The sequence below is a fragment of the Epinephelus lanceolatus genome, chromosome 17 (assembly GCF_041903045.1).
Source record: "Epinephelus lanceolatus isolate andai-2023 chromosome 17, ASM4190304v1, whole genome shotgun sequence".
NCBI classification, from domain to species: domain Eukaryota; kingdom Metazoa; phylum Chordata; class Actinopteri; order Perciformes; family Serranidae; genus Epinephelus; species Epinephelus lanceolatus.
The window spans coordinates 24,950,015-24,969,759 of NC_135750.1; the positions used below are offsets into that span (position 1 = coordinate 24,950,015).

Here is a 19,745-nt window from a genome sequence, read left to right on the forward strand (position 1 = left end):
TCATAGCAGGCCTGGTTACTCAGACATGCACACAGAGAATGAAACACAAAGCACAAAAGACAGCCAGGTTTCCTGATGGGCCCAACAACACAAACCTCAGATCAAGGGTGTCAAACATATGGCCTGTAGGCCAGAGCCAGCCTGCTGAAGGGTCCAGTTCGACCTGTTATGACTGGGCTAAGAAGTGCCAGGTTTCAGGAACTAAAGCTAAAGAGTGAGTAACCTACTTCATGTAATATCCTGCTTCAGAGGCTCTCCCACCCTGACCAGAATCCAATTCTAAGATATAGGAATGCATACTTATTATAATCATGTTTAAAGATATTGAACATTGTGCAAAATATTGTCAGTCTGCAGCTTCAGAAAATGATCTGTCTGCGTCTGTATCACACATATATCTGTATCAGGAAATGTATGGATTAATGCACATGTATTGACAATGACTGAATGTGGAAAAACTGAGACATATTGAAAGTGCACTTATTTTTCTTAGGACATCTCAGGCTAGTCTTTTGTTTTGTAAAAGGATGAACATATACTAAATGAGCTCATACTTACTTACACAAAAAGAAGGGGGAAATTGAGCTGTTGTTATTTATAGGTCATTGTGTGATGGTTTTATTGGTTTCAGCCCACTTGAGATCAAACTGGGACACCCCTGCCTTAGATAGAAACCTATTCATAACAAGAGACATGCCTAGTGTCACAAGATCTAAAGACATACCTTGAGATGTTTGACAGTAATAGATAGTAATAGCAATATATAATAATAATAATCATTATCATTCTTGTCATTGCTGTCCCTTGTTCAGGCTGCACCTCTTTAATGTTTCGTTGACAGGTACCAATTTTGCATGCGCGTCAACTGCGCCTGTGGTATGTGCAGTAACGCGCAGTTAAATGCTCGTAAGCGCGCAGGTGGAGCTGCGCTTGCTGTCAGCCCCTCAGATTGAGCACAGTTAGCTCGAAGGCTAGCACACAGCACTGTTCAAAGAGAGATACATGGCCACTCTACTCTGTGTAGCATTTTAAGGACGTTTCTACCATAACGTTAGCCAGACAAGGAAGTGAAAGAGTCAGCACTGTGGTGTTTTCTGTCAGCAGCTCACGGCGAGAGGACGAGGGGAGGACTGAAATTGGAGCTAACGTTGGTTAGCTAGCTAATGTTAGCTTGCCAACGCAATGGTGAGTAGCGATAGCTTGCCTTTGCGGCTAATGTGAGACCCGGTGACAACTGTTCGGTGGGTGGCTAACGTTACGCTAACTGTTACCGTTAGCTAACTGGCTACCAACAGGGAGTTTTTTTTTCTGTCGTTGCCGTGTTCACGTATGCTATGTTATGCGTTTGAAAGATCGCTCCTGACCTTTTGTGGGCCCCTTGGCGAAATGTTGGTTTGGTAGCTTCCCACCTGTAACGTTAACCCAAAAGATAACCCTTGCCGAGATTGTGCCCACTGGTCGGTCCTTTACCACCTCACTGACTCTGGGAATAGCATCAAAACCATAGAGTCGTAACTTCAACAGCTGTTCATAAACTGGTCTGTGTTAGTTTGGGGTTTTAACCAGTAACGTTAAAGGTTGCCCCCTTTAAAAAAAAAGAAGCCATCAGCCACTGTAAGCTAAGGCCTTTTCATATATATTTTAATAAGAATAGATGTTTTGTTGTCGTTGTCCGATGTGGGTCGTTGATTTGAATTGTCATTAGTGTGGGTTACATTTGCTTATCAGTAATTTCCAGAGTTTGAATAGGGAAATGAGACATTTTGTTTGGTTGTGGCTTTTTATAACTGCAGTTTTGTTTTATTTGTAAGTTTATGAACAAACATTTCAGCAGCAGACACTCATACGCTGTATCCAGCTCGCATTGACAGGTCAGTTGGTTTATTGGCCTTTCTTCACCTTAATATATTCTCCTTATTAATAGCTTTTAAGTTACATAAGTGTGGTGTTACATCTGCAGCCAATGCTCTAAGACTAAACCTGATAAACCAGTTGCTTTGACGACCCCTAAACTAAACATCAGACCCTCAGAAGATCACAGGTATGTGATATTAATCCTACATTTAAATTTGATCCTTTAGAGTCCTTAGCAGCAGAGTTGATTGTGTTGCACACCCTTGCGTTATAAACCAGGGAACTGTCTATTGTACAGGTTATACTTACACAGTAACTTTAATCCCTTCTCATGCCATTATTGTAAAACGGGCAGTTTAGTTACAAAATAGCCACAACAAAAGCAGCTGTCACTGGTTTGATATGAATGAATAATTTAGTCTTGTACAATTTGTACGTGTTTGCTTGATTCACATGACTGAGTTGCTCAATTGTCAAACTAATAATGTGAGTCAGTTTCTGTGAAACAGTGACAGAGTAGCTATTTCGATGTCTTTTTTATAGGGAATTAACACCTAAGTTAAAGCATAAATGCTTCAGGGACAGCCAGTGTATTCATTTAACTGCTGGTGTCCTTGCATATCCTGTGTGTCATACCCAGGTTAAATTTGTTGTTAACTGACAGCTTTTAAAGATCACTTCTTCCAGGATGGGATGCATTTTTAGATATTAACATAACCTGGTGCTGTTTGCTTTGCATCAGGCACCTGTGTCAACCAGGTCAAGTTCATGGTGGCTGTTGGTGTCTCATATTGGTTTTCACTGGCATGAACACAATGACCTGTTGTCTGCCAGTGGATGATTTATTCATTTCATACATGACTAATTTAGGCACCATCTGTATGATTGTTTTTGCCAGTTTTATTTTGCCTCCACTACAGCCAAAACCAACGATGTGGCCTTTTCTTTAATTAGGTCTAAATAAATCTTGAGCTAAATTTGATTGCATTAAATGACCAGGGTGTCTGTGTTTATTTCTAACACTACCAATTGGTGATATTGTATTTCAGGCCTATTTCTGCAATGTGTATTCATAGTATTTTCCTTTACCCTGTCATACTAATGCTATAATTGTTGAGGCTGTACTTCAATTAGGCCCAGAGGACACAAGGCCACCGATGCCAAATGTAGACCGCATGCTCTAGTACAGTAATAAGTCTCCATAAAAGCTGAACATCACCCAAATCTTACGTATTCCTAATCATGAACTTGTGACTTTATGGCTACTGCTGAGGTTGTCTTTTATTTGTTAGCCTCTGATTTTTTGATGATATAGGTCTTGACCTCGACTTTAGTCTTGTATTTACTAACCTGTCTCTAGTGGAAAAACTGTATTTTAACCAAGTGCAAAGAAAGTTTCATAAAAACCTTGTAAAAGAATGCTGGAGCTAAAATGACTAATTTGATTACTCTTGCCTGCAGGCCTACAGGTGTATCCCAGATGATGTAAGGCACCTCTGCCTATAGAGACCAAGATGACTGAAGTCCAGGCCACAGTGGAGTTCTCTGTGGAGCTCCACAAGTTCTACAATGTGGACCTGTTCCAGAGAGGGTGAGCCTCCTTATCTCCACATACCTAATATCATACACCTTTTTGCTATGTGTTTCAAGCAGGTAGCAATTTATAAAAGGGAAAATTTGCCACCTTTATGTGGATGACCAGTCATTGTTGATGGTAAACGTAGACAATTGAAACACTGAATTCCTCAGTGTGTGCTATATTGACTGAGAAAGCTGGGTGATCCTGCTGACAGAGCCCTGCCGGCAATGCTTATATGTAGCAGGATGCATTGTGCATGAGCTTCTGATGCCCAGCTATTAGAGGCCTATGGCCCTTGAGAGCCCACTTTGTTGGCCAAATTATAGAGCAGCCAAAGTTTATAAGCTGCGCTTATACTTCTGCAGATAACACAATAAAAACATGCAGGCTTGGTAGTCTGAACCAGCCTGAACCAAAGCACCGGCACGTTACTGCTTGACTCCATCCTTTTTTACTTTTCACAAAAAAAGCCCAGCTCAAATTATTCAGAGTATTTTGCTAAGAGGCAACTCAACAAAATAGCGTTAGGTGAAAGAAATACTTACTCAGTGATTATCTGCCCTTTTGGCTCTCCTAGTCATGGTTGTCTTTCTCAGTGTTTCTTCAGGATTCTAAAGAAGGTCTCCAGCACTGCGCTATCCAAGTGGGGAGTAAAACTTTCATGCATAGTAACGCAGAAATTGATACACGGGCTGTCTAGGGGTTGGTGTTGGTGAACTGCCCACTTTGAAATTCATTGCCTTAGAATGATTCAGTTTCTGTTGGCATCGAAGGGCAATTTGAGCAAAGGCACCACTTGGTGTTTCCTCTCAGCAGCTCAGGTTCTGAAGGGTCCCCGACGGCTATATCTTCTTGCACGGCAGCTGCAGCCTCAGCTTCTCTCTGCTGTATATTCTCGTAAAATGTATCCTCATCCATAACACCCTAGGCAAAATCCAACCTGTTGTTCTTACTGCATCACACTACGTCAATGGCACATCGCATGACGACACTGGATGCAGGAAGAGCAACAGATTTTGCGGCTTTGAGCTCAGCTTTCTCAGTCAATATAGCATGCAATCAGCCACATTTACCATGACAACTGACTGGAGATCCACATAAAAGATGGCAAATTTTCTCTTCAGTGTTTTACCAAAGAAATTTCTTGTCCAAGCATATACTACAAACACATTTATCTTTCTAATTCATTACGGCACAGTGAATGTCAAAGGAAAAGATCCAAGGGTAAATGTTTTTCTTAATTGCCCAGTAAAGATCCTAGATCATTTTAGGAAAGCTGTCAGAGCTGCAGTAAAGTGTACCACATGGGCACAGGTGTGCAAGAGCTTCTCTTTTCTGGCTCAGTTAATTAAAATTTATATCTTGATTACCGTAGTGCTGCACAGATGGTAACATGGCAAACTTAGGAAGCCTAATATAGCACACTATACATAATATTGAATCAACGAAACCTGAATAAGTGAACACAACTTATGCTGTTCTTGCAGTTGTCTTATGGCGAGACAATACTGCAAAGAAAAATTGACTGAGGCACAACAAAATAGCTTTGGGTCTGCATTCACATCAGCTAATCTGGCTTTTTCAAAACTCTGTTGGTTTTGGAAAACCTATAATATTTATTGTACTACAAAGGTCTGGTACAGAAAGCAGAGATTCTACAGTTTTGTTAGAAAAACACGTTTTAACTGAACTATGTGTCGCACATGATGTATTGAAACTAATACCTATGGACACAGCTTAAAGTAATCGTGTTACACTCAACAGACAGTCATTGTTTGATGGCACTGAGCTCACATTCCACAACTTATTGCACTAATCAACCATGTAGCCATCACTTAGTGGCTTTTATGATCATCAGCAGGAAACAAGCTGTGACACAGACTTACCATATGAGTTAAGCTATCTCTTTGTGCTTCCTGATACAATTCTTATTGTGGCACTGTGTTGTATGGTGTCCTATATTTCCCTGTCTTACTGTCAATTAGGAATAATATTCCTCAACAAGTGTATGTGATTCCATTTTTTTCTTTCCTTTTTCCCCCCACGAACATCCAACATGGTGTCCAATAAAAACAAAATATGCCACGTTTCAAGAAAATATGACTCAAACTGCACAGCTCTAACAGTGGTGGTCTTTAACATCTGGAAATTGTTTTTCTTACAGCAGCAGTGAAATGATAGTTCACTTTGCTGAGATAAAACTCCAGCTCTGTGCTCCTGGCTCATCAGTGCTCTAAGAGCTCAGGTTTACTACATGAGTGACTGCAAAAGAAAGTGTTCATTACTTATTTATGAAAGGTGTAGTGTCATTTTACGAGTAGAGGCACTTGTGGCTAACCTGTGCAGTTTGTTCCCCTTTCACCGAGATGCTAATGATGCTCTGGGCCGAGCTAATACAACGTTGTCTGCATTTTCAGGTTCTACCAGATTCGTGCCGGTCTGAAGGTGCCACCCCGGGTCCCACACAAAGTTGAGACCAGTTTGCTTCACCCGGGAGGTAAATTTGTATTTGAAGATGGAAAGAGAGCTTTTTGAAAGGATTCAGGTGCCCTTTGTGAATCCAGTTGGGCAGCTCAGCTCTGGCCTTTACCCCTCAGTTCTCCAATTAAAGCCATTTAAATAATATTTCAGTAACCTCCAGTATGCATGTACAGTAATGCACTGAGGCTACTGGTTGTTTTCCTGTAAACACAGATGACTGTAATTTAGTAATACCAATACTTCAGGTTAACAACATGCATACATTAATTTAGTTTCTGTGAAATTAGCTGGTGTTGTTGCAGTTTTGGTTTACTTATTGTTTTGTTAGCAGAGAGCTGGTAGAATAGTGGCTTATTTCACAGGCCACTCCTTGTTCTCAGTATTTCTCCAAGGCTTAGTGCATATGCCTCACCCCCTTGCTTAGAAATCTGCACCGCTCCTTTCACACAAAGCACTCAATTCTTCGTTTCATAAATAAACAGGATCATCAAGAGAGTTTGTAATTCTGGTGCTTAAATGTTTTATTTTCTATTTTTATGACTTTGAAAACCTTGCCCAGTAGAGTAGATGGAGAAACAGTACTTCACAACACTTTCATCTTCAATCCAGACCCAATAAGATACACACTGCCTGACAATTCCTGGCACAGGTAAAAAGAATAGCATTACCTGTATTTTGGCTCATTTCTAATTTTATTTACATTTGGATCTGAGAAATCCATTTAGATTTCTCTCCAACTTTAAACTTCAGCCATGTGTATTACATCTTACATGCTGTGGCTTCTCTGCCTGTTCACAGCACCAGGTCATGTGTTTTTAAAGTTTATACAGAAAAATTTTAAAACAAGCAGGTTGGCTATAATCGCTGAATTGTAATTTTCATGAACAGACGGTTAATCCATATGGCTTCTCTCTAGGCTCTGATCTGGCGTTTCCTGCTTCAGTCCAAGATGATGTCATCTGCAGCAAAACTTTCCAAATCCTATACAAGAATGAGGAGGTTGTGGTCAACGATGTGCTCCTCTTCAAAGTGATGATGCTGCTGGATGAGAAGAAGGTACGTTCAAGAAAGAGAGGTGGTGCCTTTAGTAGGGAATTTGTTTTTTGCCCCCTATCTTGTATTTTTTCCATATGATTCTACTTCTCCCTGCCCACTTGGTGTAGTAGACATACAGTAAAAGCCAATCTGACTTACACCAGATTGATTGACCACTGAATATAGCCACATCACATGTTCTCTGCAGTGGTTTCCTGTAGTGTTTTGTTTAAAATAAATAGAGAAAGGAGTTTGTGTGGAGCTTTTTATGGCAGGAATATTGGAATAGTCTTTCTTTTCCACTGTTAAGAGCACAATTTGGAAGTTGAGGTGCTGTCTTCAACCAAAAGCAGTACATGAAAAGCATGATGCACCTGCAAAATATCACAGATGCTGTCTTCAATCAAAAGCCCTACACTAGAAGCATGATGCACCTGCGAAATGTCACTGAAATGGAGACAAGATTTTTTTTGTTATCAACCCAAAGCAGCGTAGCTGTCATGATGAATATCTTCGTCAAAATTGCTTCCGTTTAGTATTTTATTTGTGCCACACAATTTGCTCGCTTGCAAATCCTTGTTCAGCTCTTCAAACAGGGCACATTAAGAGTGTTTTTGACATCAGATGTGTCCTCAGGGTAATGGATTGAAACAACCAAAGGCTTCAAAATGTATCCGGCTTATTAGAGCTGAAACCATCAAAATAAAAAAAACAAAAAAAAACAGCTTGAATGGTTTTGTACAGATCTTACAGATGGACTTGAGACATTACTTGCTTTCATACACTGACACTAAATCTGACTGGCTTCTCTGTTTTTCAATGTTTTCAGGTGGAAGAGTCCCTCAATGATATGGATTTCCAGCTCTTCTTGGATTTATATTTCACAGATGGTGATTACACGTAGGTGTTGCAACATTTTTACTGCATATATTTATGTTAGTTTCTGTGGATTTGATATTTGCATCTCATACAAATGTGGCCCTAATATAGACCTCTGTATCTTCCTCAATGAATTTCCATAGGCCGGATGATCCAAGCTCTCTACAAAATATCAGTGGCCGCACCCTTCGTTTGCACTTTAGCCTTCAGCGAGGCATCCACCAACATGTCAATGTCATGTTTGACTACTTCCACCTGTCTGTCATCTCTGTAGCCATCCATGCCTCCCTAGTGGCACTACATCAGCCCCTTATAAGGTCAGACTGCTATCAAACACTAGACACTCACAGCAGAGGGGCCATCTGTTGTACTGAATAGTTATATTTATGCACAAGTGTTGCTGCTTGCTCTCCATCATGTTATTTAGTATTGTTTGCAGTGAATTTCAAAACAAACCTTTAATAATTTAACAGTGCAGTTGAAGTAAACAAGATGGTTGTTTATTTCACTTGATATTCACGCACAACAGTAAATGAGCAGTAGAAGATACCTCATTAGAAGTTTCTCATTAAAGACTTAGCTGAGTTTAATTTCACTGTGTGTTCACCTAGTTTGCCTCGACCAGTGAAAACTACATGGCTTAACCGCAACGCTCCACCACAGAGCAAAGACTCAGTCATCCCACCTCTGGAGAACGTGGTGTTCGGCAGCAGTCATGTCAAGCAAGTTTCACCAGATGTAAGTGGCCCTCCTTTATAGCAAGAACAATGACTTCAGAAATCTCCTTTTTTGAATTTGAAGATGCCTCTAAACCTCTAAAAGTCTGAAAGATGCCACCGCTGTATCATGTGTTACAAACTGCTCAATTAAGCACTTGATAAAAAGTAAATAGGTGTCAAGATAAGCTGGAACCTAGGTTGTTTCCTATTGTGAGGTACAAATAAAGCTGTAAGGATAAAAAGAATCCTGCGTGTATTGTTTAAGCAAGGCTCCCTGCCAGCAATACAGGCTTTGATTATTACATGGACATGGCCGTGGATTCATGTTTGACAGTTCTTCGCCTCAGGTAGAATAGTGTGTTACACTCATTACATTTGAAGCACAGGGAGATGTGTCAGGCTGTTGACAGATAGGTCAGACGAAGAGGAAACTATCAGACCACTGTCACATTTGGCCGAGAGTAATTGGCCTCTTCTGACGGAGAAAGGTGGCCAGCTAAAGCTGCCTCTAAAATGCGGTAGTGTGAATGTAGCAGAGTCACTCAGACAGAACACAGGCAATGCTCTCATCAGTCCTTGGTGCATAACTAATGGGCAGCTTGGGAATAACAACACTTCGACGACTATTCATTTCACTACAGATATCTGTGCAGAAGCTACTGTAAAGCATTGCCATGCAGATATTGCACACAAAATAAATGTCTGGAAGTAACTGGGAGGTTCTGATCAGTCGTAATTTAAAGGGCTGTAGTGGTTACGGATGCCAGAATATGCAATTTTTAGCCATTTTCCTCTCTATAGAATGATAATATGGGTATACGGCTATTGATCGGTGTTGAAATCCAATTTAAGAGTCATGTTTTTAACAGTCATTTATTTACCTGATGTGAATCACTACTGGTTTTTTTTTTTTGCAGAATTCTGTTTGTGACCACTGATTGTGAAAATTTAATGCAGATTACAGATAATCAGATATCTGGATTTAAAATTGGCAAAAGCATTACAGATTGAGAGTTCGTCTTGAATGTTTGCGCCTGCTTAGAATATTCAGAACAGCAGTAATGTTGTCTACAGAATTAAATTATCTATACCGTCTTCTCTGTGTCCCTCGTGATCCCTCAGGGCAGGACATTCCTGGTGTCTGACCACTGTCTGCAGCATGCCTTCAGTCTCCACCATAACCTCTGCTCCAATCTCCTGCTAGCCTACCAGGGCCTCTTTGACTACTTCACCTCTATCACCAAGGACCTGCCCTCCTCCCATCGTATGGAACTAGGTATAATGCCCTGTAGCCTCACATCAATTCATGTCGGAGTGTGGAGGTACAACCGGTTGTAAAGCAATGAAATCCGAAATCCCAGGTTTATTCAAATATGTCTACATCCTTCCGCAATGGAAAGCAAGTATTCTCAAGGCTATACAGTACCTTCTGATTCATTTTTTTTTTTGCTTTGGATGGATTTTCATTGTTTTGTCTTTTCAGCGTCGGTGTTTGTTTGTATATTGCAAGTTTGTTGAGTTGTCGTGTCATTTCACCTGATCCGTACACATTAACATACTCTACCCTTTAAACAGACTACACAACCAGCAACCCACTACCTTAACTTAGGAATCTAACTGTGGTTAATTAATCTTAGTTCATCTTACTTACAAAATCATACTTGCACTCATTACTTAAGTCTGTTAACCAGCACACTGATGGCAAATTGTAACAGCTCCCATACACAGCTGAACACAACTACGGCTAGGCTAACTAAACCTAACCCACACAAGTGGATAGATATTAACCCATCAGACAGGACCAAATCATCAAGAGGTTAAATATGCCTATATGTGCAATCTTACTAGCCAAGCCCAGCATGCAAGTCCTATATGAGAGAGTACTCAGAAGACCCTATCCCCGAAGTCAAAGGCACGTCTACATAGGTATGTCCCAACCCTTACAGTACCTCAAATCAGCCTGCCTTTCTCTCTTTTTTCCCTCTTCACTCCAGTTTCCTTCTTGTAGAAAACACCATGTCCTCTTTATGTCCTACTTCTCAGAGACGTCACACTTAATCTGCTGTCATGTCGTCTTTTCACCTACTAAATCTTTCTTTCCATTTTTATAACTAGGCATTGGTCAGAGAGTCTCATAAGACAGTGGCTCTGTAGATCTTGTAGTCTCTGGTCACGTCATATAAAATGTTCTTTCTGACACCAGTGCTGTCTAACACCACTTCCTTATTCTGCCTGAATCACAGGCTCTACTAAAAGTCTTTTGTCTAATTAGATAGATGAATTATAAAAGTGAATCTTAGTAATGCTATTCCTCTGCCTCCTCAGAACAACTCGACTTAGAGGCCCGTCTAGCTGACTTATGTGAACAAGTCAAGGTAAGACCTGCCTTTGATTGTTCTTCACTCGGTAATAATGACAAACATTTACAGGAAGCAGCAAGCCTGGTGTTTAGTTCATGAGGAGGGGTTAACTGGAATTAGGGCAGAGGACCACATAGAAGTTGTTGGAAAAGTGAGAAATCTGTCATTGGATTAATTTGTGTCTATGGCTGGAGGGCATGAGTGTGAAGTCCTGGTTTATTGGAAATGTGTGGTTATGTTGCGTTTCATATATAAGACAGAAGTAGTAGTAAGATTTATTGGGGTGTGCATGGGCTTATCAGTAATGTTTAATGCTCTTGGTTTGATAAGGGGCAATATTAAACTTAAGGTGGTAAAAATGGTACCATACATGCAAATTCTGTCTCTTGCTGCCTATAAGAGGAGCAAGAACGTAATCAGGCGAGTGAGCTCAGAGTCCTGGTGACAGAAGGGAATAAACTGCACTTTGTATAGTTTTTTTTTCAGCATTGGGTGTAGTTTTGATGGATATTGAGGCTGTAGTATTTTTATTACCAAGGGATGCAGATTAGACCAGAAAGCTCAACCTAAGCCAGTTGTGAGAATTCTTTATAGCTGCCAGGTGACTCAAGGTGTGTCAGCAAATTATAGAGAAGAGATGCCACTGAAGTCTCTGTGCAGCCAGAGAGTTTGTGAATCTTTGAGCAGACTGACGAGGCCTCACAGTTGGTAGGATGGAGTTTAAAATGAGTTTCTGAAACATTTCATAATTGTGTAGGTGAGATAACCACTCTTTAGTGTTGGGTCCTGCAGTGCTGATGGGTTGGCCCTCTCAAGATTACAAGTGATAGAGAATGTTTTGCAGAGCTGTGGAATGATAGGAATGTCTGTAGATGGTGGTGGTACATTATACAGATCAAGTGCTTTTTGTATATTTCAGTGTATAACACTTTGTTTCCACATATAGAATTTCACATTAGATATCCAATGACAGTAGGTTAGACAGACACCACAATGGAAATAAATTAACTTGTATTTATTCTGGAGACTTTATATGAAGCTTTACATGATTGTAATGCAGTTTTTTATGATTGGACAATATTCATGAATCAGTTGACAATCAAGAAATGTCAGAATCTGTTTAACTACATTTTACTTAATGTAAGCAAACCCTGTTGTATAGAGCTGCATGCTATTGTTCTTTACACTGATGTTAGGGAGATATGCTCACTTGAGCCCTCTGGTGGGTGACATATGTCTCTATACTTTTAGCAAAAAGCTGAATCCCCAGACGAGCTGGCAGAACTCGTTAATATGAACCTGGCACAGCTCTGCTCTCTGCTCATGGCGCTCTGGGGACAGTTCCTGGAGGTGGTGTCCCTGCAGGAACATGTTGCTGCCCTACTAGCTATGGAACACCATACACTAAGAGTGAGTCCTAATTAATTAAATCACCTACAAGTCAAAATGTCTGACTAGTTAACCTTTGAGTTAAGATAATCCTTTTTTGTTCTGATAACTGATCAGAATTATACTCTAACCTCTGGGTCACACTGAATGCATTCTCTGTAATGTGGTATTATTACAGGTAAGACGGTTCGCTGAGGCTTTCTTTTGTCTCGAACATCCGAGACAGTCTGCGCTAGCCTATCAGGAACTACAGTAAGTTGCGGTGGCATGCCAGTCATGATTGTGAAATATACTGTTGTTGTTATACTGTTGCTGTTATCAAGCCTGTGCCAGCACCGACTTGTCTGAAATACTATAGCCCAAGCATGGAAAACCCTGACTCTTTTTTTCTCATTGTCTGACTCTTACTATCTCCTTTCCTCCCTCCCCCTCCTCTCCCACCAGTGCTCACAGCCACCAGCAAATGACTAATGCTATCAAAAGCTCCAGCTACTTCCTGTCTTTGCCTCCACTTCCAGTGGAATGTGCAGACCTGGATGGTGATGTCAGCTCCCTGCCAATCATCTTTGAGGATAGATACCTAGATTCTATCACTGAAGGTCAGTAATCCAGTATTGCTGCCCAATAAGATGTACAGTCAGTAGGTACTGACACCATTTTAAAACCAAATATGTTTTTGTGTGTTGCTTTTTTATGTTTGACCTGGATGGATTCGGAAGATCGCGATGGACCCTGGCTGGGCATGCACAATACAAGGACTGGTTCAGTGTCCAGCAAAACGGACAAGCCCAACTCCAAGGAGTGCAGTGCCACAGCCAGCCCCATACCTGAGTCTCGGTGTGCCCCTATGGATAACACCTGGCCAGACAGCTTTGATCCGCCGCCTAAGTCTAAAGGCAAGTCTGTCAAACTGAAGAAAAATTCAAAGACTGAGAACTCCAAGAAGCTGATCCGACAGGGCTCCAAGGACTCTGTAGTGTTGGTGGGCTATAAGAACCTCAAAGCTCCTTATGGCGACGCAAAGCACAAGGAGGGGGAAGCTCCCCTAAATCAAGAAGAGGAACGAGATACCTTGCTGAGGGATGCAAGTAGTTATTTAAGGACTAATGCAAATTCAGTTTTTGACTCTGGTGCCACATCAGCACATTGTGGAATCAGTGCTGTTGATTCTCTTGCAGATGACGGTATACCTACTGCTGCTTGTCAAAAAGGGTTTTTCAAAAAGCCTACAAACTTGGACTCACAGTATAATCCTCAGGCAGGTACTGGGGTTTTAGCTTCATGCAAACAACCACTTAACAAAGATGAGCAAGTGGACCACGGTGGCCAAAAGCTGCCACAGTGGTCTTCTGGTGTGAAGCAAATTGAGGTGAAACCAAGTAACAAGGACCCATACCAAGGAGACAAAGTAACGGTTCTGTTCCCATGTCGGACTGATGGAACTCTAACCAGTAATATTCCTGAGATCACCCAGACGGATCTCTGTGGCTCAAGACCTCTGGTGGACTCTGTGTTTGAAAGGCCAGGTAAGGAGGTAGCACAGCGTAGCCAGTCCTGTCTGGTCTCAGTACAGGTAAAGAGTGACTGCATCAGGCTGCCAGATGGAGGAGCCCTCAGTGCCTCATCTCGCCTCTCAGACTCGGGCATTGAAAGTGAGCCCAGCTCCTTTGCCACTCAGCTTGTTCCAGGATTTCAGTCTTGTGCAGGACTAGGTGTCGCTGAATCAGGTGTTGCTGCCCCACAGCCTGAGAGGCCCCTCTTGAGTCCTGCACCACGGCCTGTTCAGCAAAGCTTAGTGCAGAGGCCCAGTGGGGCAGCAGAAATACTTTGTCCAGAAAATACAAGTGCTGTCAGTGGAGTCCAGTCCTCTCTCACTTCCATCAACTCTTTGCCCTCAGATGATGAGGGCGAAGGTTCCTCAAGGGGCTCCAGTGGAGCTGAAGTTCGAGGCAGGAAGTCCAGTGTTTTGGTGCAGGAGCAAAGCGTGGTCTTCTCTGGGGATAGCACTAAGAGACCTTCCATCGATGTGGCCTGCACCTCTGACGCTATGGCAGGTGATTCCCAACTTCTAAAACCTGCCTTTGACTTGGAAACAGATCCCAAATTATTAGCCATTTCTGATCTTGGACTAGAGGGAGCAGCTGGTTCTGGAGCGGTTAAAGAATCCCGTAGTGAACCCCACACCGCCTGCCCCTCCAGTAACTCCGCCACCAGTAGCACTGACCTGGTAAAACGTGGAATGGTAGAGAACTACTTTGGCTCATGCTCTAGCACAGATGTGTCTGAGATCAGCCCTGTAGAAACATCTGCTATCACACTGGGAATCCAGGCAGCACCACAGGTTGAGGAGGACGAGGACGAGACGGAGCATGAGATGATCGAGAACGGTTACTACGAGGAAGGGGATGGCTATGCTTTCGTTAATGGCGTTGGTGATGAGGAGCGAAGTGAGGTTGGGGATGCAGCCGCTTCAGAGACAAGTCTTCTGTTTGAACAGCTTGGCATCGGCTATCCCCATGAAACCAAGGATTTATCAAAAGCTCCCATCTGCTCCAACCTAGCCTCTGGCAGTGTTGGGTACAGCTTGGGAAGACCTCCCTGTCCCTCCACCTCCTTTTCCTCTAGCCTGCGGTGGTATGAATGTGCACCCACACCACAGATGAAAGCGTGAGTCATCCTGCACAATTTTCTTCATATCTCACTTAATGTTACACTTTATGCAGATATTTGTCCTGTCTCCCACATTATAAATTAATATTCAATAGTTTAATCATACTTATGCAGGTTCATTAAGGCCAAAGAAGAAATGAAACAGCTCAGGCTGCCTGGATTCTTGTATAGTGAAGTACCTGAGCTGGCATCCACTGTGCCCTACTTCAGCTTGGAGGAAGATGAAAACTGTGAAGAAGGCATTCATCTCATAGTCTGTGTCCATGGCCTGGACGGTAAGAAACCTCATCTTTTAAGAGTAAATGAGTTCTTTTAAAAGCTGTGTTTTGTTTTTTTCATATTCAAAATACACATATTTTCAATGCTGCAGGTAACAGTGCAGACCTGAGACTGGTGAAGACTTACCTGGAGCTTGGACTGCCTGGTGCTCGTATAGACTTCCTAATGTCTGAGAGGAACCAGGTGAGTGGATAAGCACAGACTCTTCTGTCATCTGCTATCAGCGTTAATGAGCTGTGAGTGTTACTGAATGAAACACACTCCCAAAACATTGTCTTTTCTTTTAATTTGCTGCTCTCCTCATCCACAGAATGACACTTTTGCTGACTTTGAGTCAATGACAGACCGATTGCTGGATGAAATAGTCCAGTATATTCAGATATACAACCTTACAGTGTCAAAGATAAGGTAAGATGTTTTATTTTACCCCAATCTACACTTACACTTACTGTATATGTCATTTTACATGTTGTGCTATTTATCAGTCTAGATTGTTTTGGTGTGGGATGCAGAGTTCTGGAGATGTCTGCCTTCTCTTGAGTATAGTGGAACTAGATGGCATTTAGCTTGTGGTGCACCAAAAAATACATCTGAAAAACTCAACAGCAGTGTTTCTTCTCAGAAATCATGACCTGGTTACCCACGATAAGCCCCAGACATTGTTGTGAGCAGTTTCATGTAGGAACTGTTTTCTTTCTACTGAACTACATCCGCCAACCGCATCGCCACACAGAAGGAAGCGTGCATCTACTGCAAGATCACCCAGCTTATGTTACAGCTCAACTCAGGAGGACGCCATTAACGTTTACAACTCGCGCTGTCACGAGCACGAGCCCCTTGTCCATGAGTAGATAGATGCATCCCTCTGTACAGAGATACATTTGATGGGTATATGTGAAACTGCTCACAACAAGGTCTGTGGATTCTTTATACTAACCAAGTCATGATAGAAAGATACATTGCTGTTGAGTTTTTCAGGTGTAGTTTTTGGTGATTAGAGCACCACAAGCTGAGTGCCATCTAGTTCCATTATATACAAGAGAAGGCAGACATCTCTATATCCGATATCTCTAACACCAAAACAGTCAAGATTGATAAATAGCACTACAGGTAAGAGGAAAAATGTGTATATATTTGTCTTATTTGGGGGTGAACTGTCCCTTTAAAGCCAACTTACTCACTCAGACCTCTCAGGTGACAAATCATATTATTTAACTTTTAGGTCACACACTAACAGTGTGTATTCATATTCTTCATTTGCAGCTTTGTGGGTCATTCCTTGGGGAATCTCATCGTTCGCTCAGTTCTAACCAGGCCGAGGTTTAAGTGCTACCTGAGCAGGCTACACACCTTCCTCTCCCTCTCTGGACCTCACCTGGGTACATTGTACAACAGCTCTGCTCTGGTCAACACAGGCAAGTTTCAAAACATTTAGCTGATGGCAGAAAACGGCTTGTATGCCATTTTCAGGTATTTCACTAATACTACCTTCAGTCTAGGTAATGCTAGTTCTTGCTCTGTCACTCTAACGTCTATCCAACTGCATGTCTGTGGGTCCTGTGTGCATATGTGTATTTTGAGCGCGTGGTGTGTGTAAAATAACAAAGAGTAAAAAAACTGAATTTCCCCCTGAGGATTAATAAAGTAATTCTTCTTCTACTACTACTTCCTCTTGTGTCATTGTGGTGTTGAATAACTGCTAACTGTTTGTTCTTAGGCCTTTGGTTCATGCAGAAGTGGAAAAAGTCCGGGTCACTCCTGCAGCTGACGTGCCGCGACAACTCTGACCCTCGCCAAACTTTCCTCTACAAGCTCAGCAAGAAATCTGGTTAGCCTTGCTTTTTTCTCATCAAATACATTTTGGGCTGTATATGTGGAATATGAGATTGTAGAGATAACTTTTGTATCAATCTGATTTTGAAGGTCTGCAGTTTTTCAAGAATGTGGTGCTGGTGGGGTCACTGCAGGATCGCTACGTCCCCTATCACTCTGCTCGGATAGAAATGTGCAAAACTGCATTAAAGGACAAACAAACAGGTGAGTTGTGTTTGACTAATTTTGTCTAGACACTTAATCATATGCCATCACATAATTCTACATGTTAAATTGACTAAAGAACATCAAATGGACCAAACCTCGCCTGTTCAGCCTGTTCCACTGTCATCCATACCAGGTCCTGTGTATGCTGAGATGATTGAGAACTTGCTGCTGCCAGTACTTCAGAACAAAGACTGTAATCTAGTGCGTTACGATGTCATTCATGCCCTGCCCAACACAGCCAACTCCCTTATTGGCCGGGCTGCCCACATTGCCGTCCTTGATTCTGAGATCTTCCTGGAGAAGTTCTTCCTTGTCGCAGGCCTCAAGTTCTTTCAGTAGAAATGCGGCAGAATCAAACACGTTGGTGGACGAGAGGAATGTGGAGCTAATACCTCACTGCATCGAAACCTTACTCTGATTATGGTATCTGGATTATCTCTTGGTTTTTAAATAAATATAATCACTTTTCAAGGACTTATGAGCAGAATCACAATTTCTTTCATTTCATGTTGTTTATATTGGAATCACGGTGGATATCGACATTTTTATTTTTCTACTGCCATGTTTTAAACTTTTTGTGGGTTTTTTTTTTGTGTTTGGGAAATGATTTCCCCCATCATATGCTATATTTTCAGTGTTATTTAAGTGTTATGTTTTTAACGTTTAATTTCTCCAAGTTATTCAATTAATATTAGATGCTGAACTGGAAATGTAGCTGCTACAAAAATGAAATGGCTGTTTTGGTGAGCTGGCCCAAGTCACGTCTGCACATAACTGTCCTCACCATTGCAAATGTTTTCCACCAATTTTAAGAGACACTGCATTGATTTGCACCACAACTACATTTTACAAGTTTTGTACTGAAAATGGTCATTTGTACAAGTTACTTTTTTATCAACAATTTTCCATTTTTAATGGCAAAGATCGCATTTGAAACAGGATTGTTGCTCAGACTTCGCAGCCTTGGCTTTGGTCTTAATACTTTATGCTGTTCCTTGCCATTGCAGCATTCTGCACAACATTAACCCAAACTGGTGTTGGGAGAATAAAGCTTTGCCTACAACATAGCAACATTTTATTACAGGGGTTTTAAGCAATGATCATTATTCAGCAAAAGCACATGTTGCTAATATGAACTCGTTTTATCGAAAGTATTTGGTGGGTATCATGTGGTGATTATGTGTTTGAACTGGAAAGTATTGCTTGGAATGAAAAAAATTGTTTCTTGGAAAATTGTTTATATATCATCATACTCTACCATTAAATATGCATATAATGAAAATGGGTTATATGACTTTTCTTTCGTTCTTGTCATCTGTCACTTCTATTCTCAGGGTTTGGTTCACTTGGCAGGGAAACAGTTGTGAGCTGATTTAGTTTGGCCTACTAATACAGTCTGAGCTGATGTATGATTGAAACTGTTCCTGCACTTTATATAGAAAAAAAGCTATCATTTTAATGAGTCAAGTAATGTGAGCCACTGTTGTTGCAATGAATTTCACAATTACATAAGTCAAGTTTTGATGTACATTGCTGTACAGCTCTCAGGTTGAGTTCATTATGATTGAGCACATGTAGCAGTAATCGCAATCCTATAGTGTCTTCAATTTTTTTTAACGTTTGTGTTATTTTGGTGCCTTTTTTTTCAATGATTATTCATAAATTTTTGTCTACATTTTTCTATTGCAGTTGCTCAATCAGCCCTGCAGGGGGCAGTGCCGTCACATTCAGGTGTTTTAGACCTACAATACATATGGGACTTTCTATGCAGTTTGTGTATAAATATTAATGTCATGCTAGTTCAACTTGAATTGTCTTATTTATCAGTGATGTTTCCAATAGTCAAAGTATTAGAATACCACGTATTATTACACATAATGTAGGCCTGTGCATGATCTCAGGAATGTTTAATATAAGTTTTAACTTGTCATTCCCCCTGAGGTACTGTAAATCTACCACTCTCACATAAAGGGAGTTTGAAAGCCCTTCTGCAACCTGCTGATTGGAGACTATTGTAATCCACTAATACAGTTATATTTAGGAAAGGGGATCATTAACTGACTGACTGAAAGGTAGATGGAGACTATAAGGAACACATGACTGATGATTTATTTCCACCAGGTTTTCAAGATTCAGGGCCGACATATTGGTCAAACTAAAGAACAGTTCAGGATGCTCTAATTAATCACCAAACCTGTTTGTATTGATCACTAACAACAAGGGTCCCAACCAGTCCCAGCACTTTGTGTTTGGGCCTCTAATTAGCACGAGACTGCTCCACCACCGCGAAAAATAGGGGGATGCGTCTGTCCGGTACTGTATTGTAATATTATAGTGTTTATATTCGCACATAGATGGAGAAAAATATTTACGTTTAGTTAATATTCACTCAATAAATCTAAAATGGTAAGTGAATCTAACGTTGAAATAGTACGAACATTCCCATCTGGGGTTCAATTA

At 41.3% G+C, this 19,745-nt stretch overlaps 1 protein-coding gene across 3 annotated transcripts; it reads left to right on the forward strand.

Moving 5' to 3' along the window:
* The first annotated feature begins 76 nt into the window (after positions 1-76).
* On the forward strand, positions 77-18,567 carry fam135a (family with sequence similarity 135 member A). 3 transcript variants are annotated; one of them, XM_078176148.1, is made up of 21 exons: positions 77-214; positions 3,316-3,445; positions 5,851-5,930; positions 6,831-6,970; positions 7,779-7,849; positions 7,972-8,145; positions 8,440-8,566; positions 9,670-9,823; positions 10,396-10,473; positions 10,873-10,922; positions 12,159-12,317; positions 12,475-12,548; positions 12,741-12,895; positions 13,016-14,963; positions 15,081-15,241; positions 15,337-15,428; positions 15,556-15,653; positions 16,509-16,660; positions 16,963-17,073; positions 17,169-17,282; positions 17,419-18,567. In XM_078176148.1, the coding sequence occupies exons 2-21, from the start codon at positions 3,369-3,371 to the stop codon at positions 17,622-17,624; spliced, it is 4,221 nt and encodes a 1,406-aa protein (XP_078032274.1). In that variant the 5' UTR covers positions 77-214; positions 3,316-3,368; the 3' UTR covers positions 17,625-18,567. The 3 variants fall into 3 exon arrangements, with proteins under 3 accessions (XP_078032274.1, XP_033468511.1, XP_033468512.1); XM_033612620.2 differs by lacking the exon at positions 77-214 and adding an exon at positions 902-1,185; XM_033612621.2 differs by lacking the exons at positions 77-214; positions 10,396-10,473 and adding an exon at positions 902-1,185.
* The last annotated feature ends 1,178 nt before the right edge of the window (positions 18,568-19,745 follow it).